General features: G+C 43.5%; 1 protein-coding gene across 3 annotated transcripts in view; it reads left to right on the forward strand.

Annotated features, from left to right (window-relative positions):
- The first annotated feature begins 842 nt into the window (after window positions 1–842).
- CPEB4 (cytoplasmic polyadenylation element binding protein 4) overlaps window positions 843–13,408 on the forward strand; it is a 39,810-nt gene continuing 27,244 nt past the window's right edge. For 2 of the 3 annotated variants that reach the window (XM_005492891.4, XM_005492892.4), the window contains exons 1-2: window positions 848–3,638; window positions 12,141–12,222. In XM_005492891.4, coding sequence (XP_005492948.1) covers window positions 2,517–3,638; window positions 12,141–12,222 — 1,204 coding nt within the window. In that variant the 5' untranslated portion in view covers window positions 848–2,516. Of the gene's footprint in view, window positions 3,639–12,140; window positions 12,223–13,408 lie in introns of all 3 variants that reach the window. The other variant, XM_074551909.1, reaches the window with a different exon arrangement.

A 13,408-nucleotide genomic window follows, 5' to 3' on the forward strand; every position in this document is an offset into this window, starting at 1 on the left:
GTAAAAGTATCGTCCAAATTACAGTCATGGGTCTGAGAAGGAGTCTTGGAGCAAGTAGAGAACAGCCCTCTACTAAGAGTAAAATTTTGAGGAAATGTCTTTGCATGTTTCCTTTTAAACTAGATTTTTCTAATGATGTACCTATATAGTTATTTTAATGCCACTATATTTTGATATTACATTTTATATTTTCATTTGGATGCTGTAATCTGTCGATGTGCAAAAACAGCACCCATCCTCAAAATGAAGTAGTGTATAAACCAGATCTGTAGGAAACAGAGCTTCTGACGCTTGCCCTTGGATTACTTAGGTTGCATGGACGGAAGAAATTGTACCCTGTGACGGTGGTGAGGCCCTGGCACAGACTGCCCAGAGAAGCTGTGCCTGCCCCATCCCTGCAGGCATCCAAGGCCAGGTTGGACAGGGCTCGGAGCACCCTGGGACAGCGGAAGGTGTCCCTGCCATGGCAGGGGGTGCAACGAGAAGCTCTTTACGGTGGCTGCCGAGCGCGGCCGCTGTCTGTGACACCGGGCTCCGACAGCGACAGGTGACGCCCTGCCCTGCACAAACATGGCGGCCGCCGCGCTCCTCACTCCAAGATGGCGGCGCCGCCGGCATCCGCCTGACCTCCCGCCCACACCTAAGATGGCGGCGGCGCCGCGGGCGGTGCGCGCCCAGTCCCGGGGTGGCCGCCCGGGCCGGGGAGTCCCTGCCCGCACCAAAGATGGCGGCGCGGCGCCGGGCGGAGCCGGAGCCGGTGCCGGGGGCGGGCCGGGGGCGCGGCCGCCACCGCCCCGGAAGCGCCGCGCGGCCCCCGCCAGCTGGTTGTCATTTGGTGCGGCCGCTCGGTCCGGGCGGCACGGGCTGGGCAGCGGCCGCGCGGGGACCAGCGAGGCACCGGCTGCGGCGGCCGCCGGGGGGGTGGGGGGCGGGGAAGGCGGCAGAAAAAAACACACGGAAAAAGACGCAAAACGAGGCGCCGGCAGCGGGGGCTGCGCGCCGGGGACACGTCGCCGGCTATCGAAAGCTGTCGATCGCCTCGTCCTTCCAGCTCCCCGCAGCATCGAGCCCGCGGAGAGCCCCCCGGTGCGGCCGGTACATGAGGGGCACGGCCCGGCCGCAGCCCAGCCGAGCCGCCGCAGGGCAGGGAGCGCCCCGAGCCGCCGCCGCCGCCGGAGCCCCGAGCGCTGCGCCCCGAGACAGAGCCTGCCCCGACCCCGCCGGGCGACCCGGGAGAGCCGCTTAAACACCTTCCATGGGGGAGAGAGGAGCCCGGCCGGCCGCGCCTTCCCCTCCCTGCCGGAGGCTGCTGCGCTGCTGAGGTAAAACCCCTCCTGCCTTGCCCGGCTCGAGCGAGGGCGGGGGACGCGCGGGGCACCCACAGCCCGGCCCCGCTGGATGCCGAGCGCCTGAGGAGGGAGCGCGATCCGGGGGCTCGCTGGGCTGCGGGAGCCGCGATTCCCGGGGAAGGAGGCGAGCCCCGCACCACAAAACACCCTCCCGGCAGCGGAGAGCGAGAAAAAAACCTCCTTCCCCTTCCTCCTGCACAACTCGCTGTCCCCTCCCTTCCCTTTCCCGAACGGTGAACGCTGATTTCTGAGATGAAAACCTTCCTCCTCGGACAGTCAGGACTCATATGAAGGACACGCAAATACTGGATCATAAATAAGAAGCGAGTCTGGCGAGCTCAGAAACCCAGCCCAGAAGGAGCAGCATCAAGAATCCACCCTTCTCCTGCACAACTCACTCCCCACCCAACACACAGAGAATACTGATTTCCTGAGATAAGATCTTACCCCTTTAAACAACCACACACACGCACACACACGGTGTATATTATTGCTAAATATAATAGGTTAAACCCAGCAGCACGGGATAAAGCCTCTTCTGCAACTCACTCCCCCATTTCACCCTTTTGAATGCTGAGATCCTGAGGTAAATTTTTCCCTTGTCCACAGCAAAGACTCTTTTTGAACAGGACACAAATATATATTAGATTATAGAGATGTATTAAATTATTCCAGATTTAAATCTATTTTTTGCTGCCAAGGGGTTGAGGGACCAGACGTCATTGTATTTTTTTTTTTCTTCCCTCTTAACTCATTTATGGGCAAGTCAAGGCTGCTGAGGAGGAAAAAAACAGGATAGTTAGAATCTCTTTATCCTTATTTCCCAGAAGCTTATTCTCTCATTGCTGTGCATTTCCTTTAGAAAAAGGAAACCTCTTATTTTGTGAACCAAAGATTTATTTTTCCCTTCCTCCTGGCCAAAGGAAGGAAACGGACGCAAATTGACACACTGAACTAGTTGAAGAGATCTATCTTTTGCAAAAAGAAAAGAAAAAAAATATAAAAGCAAACATCTTTATCCAAATCTGAAATAAATAGCGTGGAGGGAGATACTGGAATATCTAGCGAAAACCAGGATACTTGCTAATCTTGCCTCACAAGAGGACAAGCTAAACACTAAACATCAACTTGTTCTTACAGGGAGGATTCAAACCCTAAATATAATAAATGGGGGATTACGGGTTTGGAGTGTTAGTGCAAAACAACACTGGAAATAAGTCAGCTTTTCCAGTCAGATTTCATCCACATCTGCAGCCTCCACACCATCATCAAAATGCAACCCCCAGCCCTGCTGCTTTTATAAATAATAACACAGCTGCCAATGGCAGTAGTGCTGGGTCAGCTTGGCTCTTTCCTGCTCCAGCTGCCCATAATATTCAGGATGAGATTCTGGGGTCAGAAAAATCTAAAACTCAGCAACAGGAAAAGCAAGAGTCCCTAGAAAAACAGCAGCTTTCCCCTGGTCAAAGTCAGGAAGCAGGCATGCTCTCTGAACCCGAGAAAGCTAAAACTGAAGAAAACCAGGGCGATAATTCTTCAGAGAATGGCAATGGGAAGGAGAAAATAAGAATAGAATCGCCGGTTTTAACAGGATTCGATTACCAAGAGGCTTCGGGGCTCGGTACTTCGACACAGCCCTTGACATCCACCGCGTCTTCTCTGACTGGTTTTAGTAACTGGTCTGCAGCTATTGCTCCTTCTTCTTCTACAATAATCAATGAAGATGCAAGTTTTTTCCACCAGGGAGGGGTCCCTACTGCCTCGGCTAATAATGGTGCTCTGCTGTTTCAGAATTTCCCACATCACGTCAGCCCTGGCTTTGGCGGTAGCTTTTCCCCTCAGATCGGACCCCTCTCTCAGCACCACCCTCATCACCCCCATTTCCAGCATCATCACAATCAGCATCAGCAACAGAGGAGGTCTCCTGCAAGTCCTCACCCGCCTCCATTCACACACAGAAATGCTGCTTTTAATCAGTTGCCTCATTTGGCCAATAATCTTAACAAGCCACCTTCTCCGTGGAGCAGCTACCAAAGCCCCTCGCCCAGCCCGTCCTCCTGGAGCCCCGGCGGCGGCGGCTACGGCGGCTGGGGAGGCTCCCAGGGCCGCGATCACCGCCGGGGACTGAACGGAGGCATCACCCCCTTGAACTCCATCTCGCCCTTAAAGAAGAATTTTGCAAGTAATCATATCCAGCTGCAGAAGTATGCACGACCCAGCTCGGCCTTCGCTCCCAAATCCTGGATGGATGACAGCTTGAACAGAGCTGACAACATTTTTCCTTTTCAGGTGAGCGCACTCTGTTGTCTCCATAAAAAAAAAAAAAACCTAAAAAAAACCAAACCTCCCCAAAGAGCATTAAAATGCCCTGGTTGTGGGATTTCTGTGCTTGCAACTGAAAAAAACCATATGGCTAACTCAAAATGTCATAGTGGGAATGATCCTCCAAGCTGTGATTCATGGGGTTTTTTTTAACAGTGATGGTCATAAATATCTATTGCACACCAGCCATCTGTATTGGCCACTTTGCTTCAGCATAGCACTTATACACAGAAATAGCCAATGGAGAAATTCACTGACAAGTATTTCAACAAAGAGGAAAAAGGAGAAAAAAAAGTGCCTGGTGGAGTATGAGAGATCTGAGGCCTTTGAAGGCATTCAGCAATGTACCACATCTGAGAAAAAGTATGGAGTGATTTTATTTGGTTTTACAGTATCACATGCGCTTGCAGTGCAACATAATTTTTGTAGCATTTTTGGGGGAAACTTTGCTTTCTACAAATAATGGTAATCAGTGCAGTTTGCTCTCCTCAGGAATGGCAGCAAATTTTGGTTACAGGCCATTAAATCAGCACTAAAAATAGATGTGGATGAGATCAGTTGGTGGTCTCCTGTATTTTGCTGTGGCCTTCTCCTGGCAGGAGGCAGGTTGTCTGGCAGCTCAGCCTCTCCTTCTGGGCTGACTTGTTATGAATTTGAAAAGAACTGTATAATGTTGAACCTAATTTGCAGTAGGAATTAAACCAGAAGTCCCCTTCTTTTCATCTGACCACCAGTTAAACCCAGCTTTTATGTGTGTGTGTGCCTTTTGTAAACTCCTTTAGGGTGAATTAAAAGACCCAAGAGTTCTTTTACATTTCCAGGGTTGTTTTTCAAGCTCTTCAAATGAGGGCAAAAGTAAAATTCTCAACGTGATTGCAGTATTTCTTGCCATGCTGCAAGAACTGGGGTGACCTACTTAAATAGAATTTCAAAGATACAAACTGTGCAATGTGTCTCATGATGTGAAGAAACAGAAATCCATTTAAGAGTGACTTTGTGGATGTGGGGATAGTTGGGTTCTTTGCAGACTGCAGGTTTTTGGTGGTGTGCAGGCCCTGCTGACAGCACAGCAGCTGCTGGCAATAACTTCCCTTCAGAGCCTTTTTTTCCTACTGCAGTGCTACTGACTGGTTCACTCTCAGGTAGAGCCCTTCCAAATTTAGAAAGCAGAGTAATAATTGATTTTAATGTCAGGATTTATAATGAATATAATGAAGCTGTGGCCAGCATACTGTGGAAGCATTAGGAAAAGGGACCCAGCTGGAGCTGGTCTGTTTTCAGCCTCACTGCAGCGAGCCTTGGCTCAGGTTTGATTCACTCTGTACCCTGACACGGAGCTGATGTTGAGAGTGACAGAATGAGATCAAGTGTGTCCTTGCTGCTACCAAATATACACACAGGCAGAGCAATGTGCTTGGATTGGCATCAAGGAAATTGCAGGAAACTGGCAAAGTCAACCTTGACTTCTGGATGGTGTTCCAGACGCAGAACAGCAGACACACGTAGTTGGGTCATGGTAAAGAAATCATTTTGGTGTAGCATGTTGGTGTCTGTTTACATAAACACTCTGATGGAGCTGTGCATGTCAAGACCGAGTCTGCCACTGCTTCATGCCAAGAAAAGGAAAGTGTGGAGGGAAGGGCTCTGTTACCATCACTTGGGTGAGGAAAAGGGCAGGACTTCAGCCCCGCAGCCCTAGAAAGATGCTGATTAATTTTGAAGCCATCTTGGACAACTTTTTTTTTTCTTTTATATAAAATCTTTAGCTCTTTTGGTCACTTTAGCTGAGTGTTGAAAGCACAGTGAATTTTTGAATCACTGGAAACAAATGATGTAAAATTTGACCTCTGATGTCTTTTTATTTTTTTTTCTTGAGTATGCTGATTCTATTCCTGACTCAAAGCAGAATTTTGCTTATTACATATTTGTGTTCATGCATCTCTTTCTCTCTCTCTCTGCCCCTGAAGTATCCTTGCTGATGCAGTCATGTACTGGACAAGGCTATTTTGTTACTGGAATCTTCTTAGATTCCTGTTTAGGAAATAATTGAAAGCTGTCTTTGCTGCAGCAACATAATGGAGTAATTTGATACAACAATCCCTTTTCATTTAATATTTATGTTTTGCTGCTTAAATCATTAACAAGTGGTGCTGCAATCTAGTGAAAATGAGTTTCTTTAGAAGGCAAAATGTAAACCAGCAATTGCAAATATTTGGGGATGGCTTTCTTTTTTTCTTTTCCTCAGAGGTTGTGTCTATTGCAGAGCCTGGTTTTGATGGAAATCTTGGGCTGACCAAGACCAAAAGCTCTTTTCCTCTTTGGAGAGGATGGCATCACAGAATTTCCCTGTAAGGCACTGATGTGAACTCCTGCTCCCTCCAAACATCCCTGCCCATCCCATGGGATGAAAAGGCTGCTCCAAATGGTGCAGATGAAAGGAAAATACTGTGGTGATCAGTTTGATAACCTTGCAATTTGATGATGCCTTGCCTTGCAAAGCCTGTGCTCTCTGCTGGGAGCGTTTTGCATTTGGAATCCTGTCTCCTGCAATTCCCAAACCACACTGGCTGCAGGAACCTCTTGCAGGGATGGAACTGGCAGCAAGGTCAGAGAAGACTTAACCAGATCTGTTAATGAAATTAAGTTTTGATGTTGTGCTTTAGCCACTGGGCAGGCTCCCCCCCTTCAAAGATCTTTTGAAAAGAGAAAAGCCATTGTTCTTTGTGTGTTCGTTTGAAAAGGAAATGGTCTCCAAATGAAAAAATGGTTCCTGAATTCAAATTAAAAAGCAAAAAAACGGAGTCTTTTGGCTCTCACAGCCTTCCATGAGAATTAATGTATGAAATGCTTTGAGTGTGACTGTGGCACCTTCCCAAGTTAGTGATTTTTAAGAATAATTCCTTGTCCTTCTCTCCCAGCAGCAGTGACAAAGTTGGTGCTCAGTAATTGCGCTGCCTTCAAGGTTGTTTTGGCTCTCCTTTGGCTGTGTACTTGCACTTCCTCATGAGTGGAACATCCTGCCTGTTATGCAATGCATAAATCTTGCTTTGATAGGCATTTCCAGCTTTCCAGATCTCATCTTCAGTGCGTGAGGATGTTTTTGAAATGGCTCTCTGAAGGCACAAGCGAGTGAAGCAATAGTGCTCAGCTTTCTGTAAAAACGCTTCAAAAGAATTTGTGTTTCTTCCTGGAATCAGGCTCGAAAATAACTGCCCATTTCAAAGAATTTTGTCCATGAGAGCAGTTCATTGTATCCACTTGTTCAAAATGTTTTTTCCTTTCTTCCCCAGTGGCTGGTTTCCAGGTATATAACCCCTTCCAAATGCAGCCAGGGCCTGTGCCAGGGAGCCTTGCTCTTCCCCCAGGCAGATATGGAATGTTTGAGAAAACACATTCGTGATTACAAAACGTGTTTGAATTCCGACCTCTACGTCAGCATTTGTTTGCCCATAGAAATGGCCTGATTTAATAAGTGCATTAAACAAATTCACGGGGAGCTGGAATTAAAAAAAAAATAGCCTCTTGAGTCAGTTTGCCAAACTTTCCTCTTGAAGGGATCTTGCAAATAAATTTCTTTACTGTTCCTCTTTGTTTTAATATTTGGGTTTGAGGAACCTTTTCATAACTCTTGATGGCTGGCTGCACAAAAAGAGCTTTTTTTGTTTTGCAGAATTTATTTTTTTTTTATTCTAGCAACAGCAATTATTCCCAATAATTTCAAGGTATTACTTAAAAACAGGGCAAATCCTTGAAGCTGAGTTTTTAAACCCGTTCCCCCATTTTTCTGTCACTCCATCAGCTGTGCAGTAATTAGTGTTTTGTGTGCTGTTCCCCACAGCTACTGATCTGTGGGATTAGCAGCACTCTAATGTGGGATGACATGCACAAGTTAAGTGCTGTGGAAGTTAACACTGTTCTTGTTTTATAAACTTACTACTGACGTTCCTGCTTGGGCTTCGGCCCTCCTGTGTGGTTTTGACCTCAGGGTTTCTGTTTAAAGAGAGCTTTTGTTAAGAAGCTATTTGAATTATGTTTGTCTTTTCCCTAAGATTAAAAGGAGTACTCTTATTAAGCATTTTGCTTTGAAAGTTGCAGCCCAGCAAAGAATGAGAATGCAAGATATTGTGGAAGATGCACGATAAACTTAATGTGTAGCTAAAATAGAATCACACATTACAAACATTTCCAGTAAAGGTTTGTCATTTGTAACACTTAAAAAGTTGGATTAAACTTTGTGTTTTGTGCCACTTCATTTTTCCAGCTCTTATTGTTCCCTGGTGAAGTTATAAAAGATGATCTGGGCAGAATGCAGCAACATCCTTTCAGGAAAAACCTGTTTATTCCAAGCCTTTAATTCACTGGGTGCTGGAGTGGGAGCTGGAATACAGAGTGCTGGGAAGGAGGAGAAGCTTCCCCAGAAGCAAAATCCAGTCCAAATTTGTGTTGCAATTGAAAGAGAAACGTGGAACTTGTATTTATGATGATAAATGTGGTGATACTGTGCCTGAGACACGTGGCTGTGGAGCTGTGGGAAATGGGAACGGGGTTTCAGGAAGTTTCAGGTTTCTCCTGCTGTAATTAAGGTACAAATGTAGCTGTGAGGTTTTGGATTTGCACAAATGTTCTGGTTGGACAAAGATTTAAATGTCTAAAACAAGCCCCACTTTTACAACTGCACCTGCTCCAGAAATGCTGATCAATAAATTGCTTCATGCAATGACATCTTTTGCATTATTACTGATGCCTTGGGCTTCAGATCAACCTTATTTTAAGCGTTCAAACCTTGATTTTTTGGTGCAATTTGGGATTTACCACTGGGAGGCCCATCCTGGGAAGTGCTCTCAGGTTCTGGCATCTTAATTCAATTATTCAGGTGAAGGTAATGCTGTGGGTGCAGGCTAAATATAGTGACTTTATAAAGAGTCAATAGTTAAATTAAATGTGCATTTTTCTGATGTGCAGGACAATTAATGCATGGGATTTTTCAATTCAAAGTATGATCTTCCTGTGGAGGAAAAATTCTCATGGAATTTCTTTTGCATGGGAGGATGACCCAGTGTATATCAGACATTTATGAACCAAGTGACTTTCTTTAGGGATGAAAAATAAAATTATAAGGGATTAGAAAGGGTAGAGTTCACAAATGGTTTGTTGGTTATTGTGGACATTTACAGGCTCAAGAACTCATTTTTCCCCCAGATCTGGAGTCTGTCACCTCTTGTACATTGTGCAAACAGCTCTGCTTATTCCAAATTCTGTTTAATGAATCTCTTCTGAGATGTTGGCTGAAATTTTCAACACAGTCATGTATTAAGACTGCAGGTTGATTTCTTTCTTTTTTGGTTGTTTTGTGGCTTTAGTTTGTTTAATTTGCTTTGTGCTTTGTTTGTTTGGATTTTGTTTTTTTTTTTGAATTTTTTATTGTGGCCTCGTGTTTACCTCATGTCTGTATGCTTGACTTCTGTTTCCCAAGGGTAAAACTGTGTAGCCTTTGAGCCCTCTGACAAAGCAACATTTTAGACACCCTAAACAAACTTGTGTAAAGCCAAGCTCTTTTGGAACCCAGGTAAATAATATCAGGCTGTGGTTGCCACATTTTGTTACTGAATTTTACACACTCTGATATTTTATTTATCAATAAATAAGTGTAAAGCAGCAATCCAGCTCCAAAGCACTGTAACTTTGTGAATTGCTTCCTTATAACCATCACCATATTGTTATTAGCTCTCTCTACATGAAATCTTTTAAAGAAAACGTTTTGTTCCTAAGTTCAGTGTGGTTTAGGTGCTAAATAAGTAATATATATCTGAGAAAAGCTCACATTTAGCTACTGGTTTGTGATCAATACCTTGATTATTAGAGCTATTTTTGGATTAATTATTAGAGCTATTAGATGGACTAGCTATTAGTGAGTTGGATTATTAGAGCTATTTTTGGATTAGAGTTTTTAGGGTGAAATGCAGAGTTATAAATTTCTTCAGGGGTTTGGCCACTCCCACTAAAGTTCACCAGCCTTGATTTTTTCTTTAGGTGCATAATAAAAGGATGTATTTCAGATGTGGTTCTGTCTTGCAAGATAAGACTGATGAAATCTGTGCTGCTGTTTTCAAAGAAGTTTCATTATAAAAATGACTTTAATTGGTATAATATTCTCCAAACTACCAATGGTGACTTTCTCTACTAATGTTCAACCTGTCAATGCAAATAATCAACTAAATTAATGGATTTTTTTTTTTATAATAATAAGCACTGTGCAAACCTGTGAGCCAGCTGAGCTTGGCACCTTGGCTGGGTTTTATTTTCACTGACATATTTTCACTGGGTGGATGTACAGAGTTCCTCATCTATCCCAAGTTTTAGCCATTCCTCTTTTCCTGGGAGGGAAATATCACCCTCAAAAAATATTAATCTGTTGTATCACTGTGCAGGGTTGTGCTTTAAAATGTTTGCAGTGTGATTTGCAGCTTGGGGACCTCACCCTGGAAAAGGGACAGCTTGAAAATAAAAATAAATTCCTCAGCATCAAAAGCTTCCATTGGAGAATGCATTTCCTTGTGAGCCAACCAGTTCAATTCCATTTTTTTCCTTTCAAATGTTTAAATTCTCTGTTCTCAGTATTAGAAATGAGCATTGCAGCAGCTCAGGCCAACATAACACAGATATTTTAGAAGAGTTACTTCAGGCTCAGGTGCTCAGCTCAATAAACTGGGAATTGCTTGGCCTGGGTCACTTCCTTTGTGTCTCCCACACAACTGGAATGTGAAGTGCCACAATTCCACAAAGATTTGGAATTACTGAGGATCTGCACTTGGTGAAATTTGAGTTTTGTAGCTGTTTGTGGGGTGGGCTTGAGGTTAACACAAGAATTCAGGAAGGAGAAGCTGCTGAGGGACATCAGGTTTGCAGTAAATGCTCCCACCTGTGTTTTAGGCGATTTTTGTCATTTTCTGAGGGCTGCTGGAAATGCAGAGGTTGCCTTTTAATTTAATATCCATTCCTGAGTTACTCAGCTGTTGGATCCTAATGGATCCAAAACCTGAGGGCTTGTTCTCACTCCTGCTAAGGGATTTTAATGTAACTAGAGTTTGAAATAGGTAAGAAATAGCAATGTTTCAACCAAACCAATAAATTAAATCTGCTAGGACAGGCAGAAAACTGTAGGAAATCTCTGAAAGAAAAGCACAAAATTGAAGGATTTGAATGTTACTGATATTTTCTCCAAGGTGCCTCAATTATCTTGTAATAGAAATGACCAAGGAAATCAATCCTGTGGGGAGACAGGGCAGTGCTGTGCTTTTTATAGCAAATTTGATATTTGCTAGACTTAATAAAGGAACTGGTTCCAAACTCTGGCCTTTTTAATGCTATTTGAGACACAGCACATCCGGGTTGGAATACGTGGCCTGGTCTGTCTCAGTAATAAACTGTTCTGAAGAGAGGAAAAATACCAGGAAATTCGATTGAAAAATGGTATTTTTTAGTGATCAGAATGTAATTTACAACTTGGAAATGGATCAGGAGCTGGTGAGTTCCTGCTCTTGGAATGGTTTGAGGTATTTAAAGTGCAGAATGAGGGATCGGTGAAATCAGGAATGGCCCAACAATCACTGCTGCCTCAGCACTGAAATAAAGCACTTTATAACTCACCACTGCCTTTCAAAATACTCCAAGCTGGATCTGTGTGCTTTGGAGAAATTTCAGCTTCACAGCCAGCGTTAGGGACAAAAAACACACTCAGTGCTGGAATAACAAGAGTTCAAGAGCAAAAATGTCCAAAATTTCTCTTGTTTGAACGGAGACTTCCCAATGCTTGAGCACCATTCAGAGGGGATTCCTTAGAACAGGAATGAAATAAAATCTTTAAAGCTGATGGTAGAGAGCTTCTTCAACAGAAAAGAAATTAAAATCAGGGTAGATTAGTGTAATTGTATAAAATTCTATCTAAATCCAAATATATAAATACACAGAAAGTGTGGATTGTGAATAATATTGGGAATTAAAGTGATTTTTGCCTCCTTTTGGAACCTTTTATGATCCTGTAAAGATTGATTACAAGGAATTTCAGTTATTTTGAATTTGCCAATTCAATTAAAGCAGTGCCAGGGTATTTTACATTGTGTTTTGCTTCTATCCCATCAGATTTGTACTGTGTGGAATTTATTGTTTGGTTGAGGAAAGTCTGACCTGGGCATGAGTACAATGATTGCTTTGGTTAATAGGAATGAGAAATAGTTGGTGTTGGACTTCATTGGTTATGGTTAGATTATTATAGATCAGATTCATATTTAATAATATTGTAATTTTTTATATCCATCTATCAGAGGATTTTTAAAATATTCCTCTATCCTTTAGTATATGGTTTTTGCTTAATTTTTGCTTAATTCTTCTGTGTTTATGTAGAAGAAATTGGAAGTTTTTGTGTTTTAGGTGCTTGTTTTTAACACTGGCTCTGTTTGTGTTTTCTTGCAGGATCGCACGAGGACTTTTGACATGCACTCACTGGAGAACTCCCTAATTGACATAATGAGGGCTGAAAATGATTCACTGAAAGGTAAATTTAGCCAGAGACTATTTCCTGCAGCAAACACCTGGGGAGAGAGAGAGGGGCTTACTGAAAATAAGAGCCTGCAGTTGTGGGTAGGAAAGGTGAATTTCCCTGGTGCTCCTGATGGGATTTTTGGTGGTGTGAGTGGAGCAGTTTCAGCACAGGAGCTCTCAGGGTGTCTGTGCCTGCCCAGGGCAGTGCAGAACACAACCACAGGCTGACCTGTTGTGTTGTTGGCCAGGGGTTTTGATCAACCTCAGGAACCTTGTGCAGCTCAGCAAGGAGGAATTTTTTGCCTAATAGGGTTTTCTTGATGAAGTCATAGTTTTTTCTGTCTTGGGAAAGAATAAGGTTTATCCATGTCCATTGAGAAAAACAGAGTATTTAGTCTTTTTTTACCTTTTTGGAACCATTGGGAAAGGAAAAGGGAGATTGAAGCGATGTAGGATTTATCTCCTTTTTTTCCTTTTGTTTTTTGGCAAAGGTAGTCATGCTTTGGAAACACCTCACCTTACAAAGTATTCAAAATATTGTCTGCACATAATTTTGTCTGAATAAAAACTGTTCATGGTCAACAATTCAGAGCTGCAGTTTCATGTGCTGTAGGATGAGTAATCCATTGCAGTTCAGTGGTTCCATGTATGAGTGGAGCAGTCAAATTCTCACCCACACTTCTTATCTAACCACTCACTTTCGTTACCAGTCATGAGGCCACTAAAAAAAACCAAACCTGCACTTGTGGTTTCTGCAAGTAAATTCCTTTTGATATCAAGGCTTGTGGTGGTAATGAAATCTGACTTGTTTTAATAGTGATTCTTGCTCCAAAGACCAACCTTTGATAAACTGGCAAGAACTTGTGTTTGTTGCCTTCTCTGTGGTCTGGAAATGCAACTCGAGCTTCCCATCCCCAGAGCTGTGCAGAAATTCAGTGTGGGGAGAAACACCACAAAATATTTCCCTGTTGAAATGACAGGGAGAGCCTGATGTGGATGAAAGTGATGCCAGATGAATTAAAACCCCAAAATGCTTTCTCTCCTTTCGCAATGGGAGCCAGGTTTTTATTAGTGACAAATATTAACGGCTTTTATTTGGTTTATTTTCTGTCTGGCAACATCCTATGTCCCCAGAATTGCATATAGAACCAAGAGTGAGGTGTTCTTCCTTGACTGAGCACCTGGGATTTGCCCCAGAA

This window comes from Zonotrichia albicollis, chromosome 15, assembly GCF_047830755.1.
Source record: "Zonotrichia albicollis isolate bZonAlb1 chromosome 15, bZonAlb1.hap1, whole genome shotgun sequence".
NCBI lineage: Eukaryota > Metazoa > Chordata > Aves > Passeriformes > Passerellidae > Zonotrichia > Zonotrichia albicollis.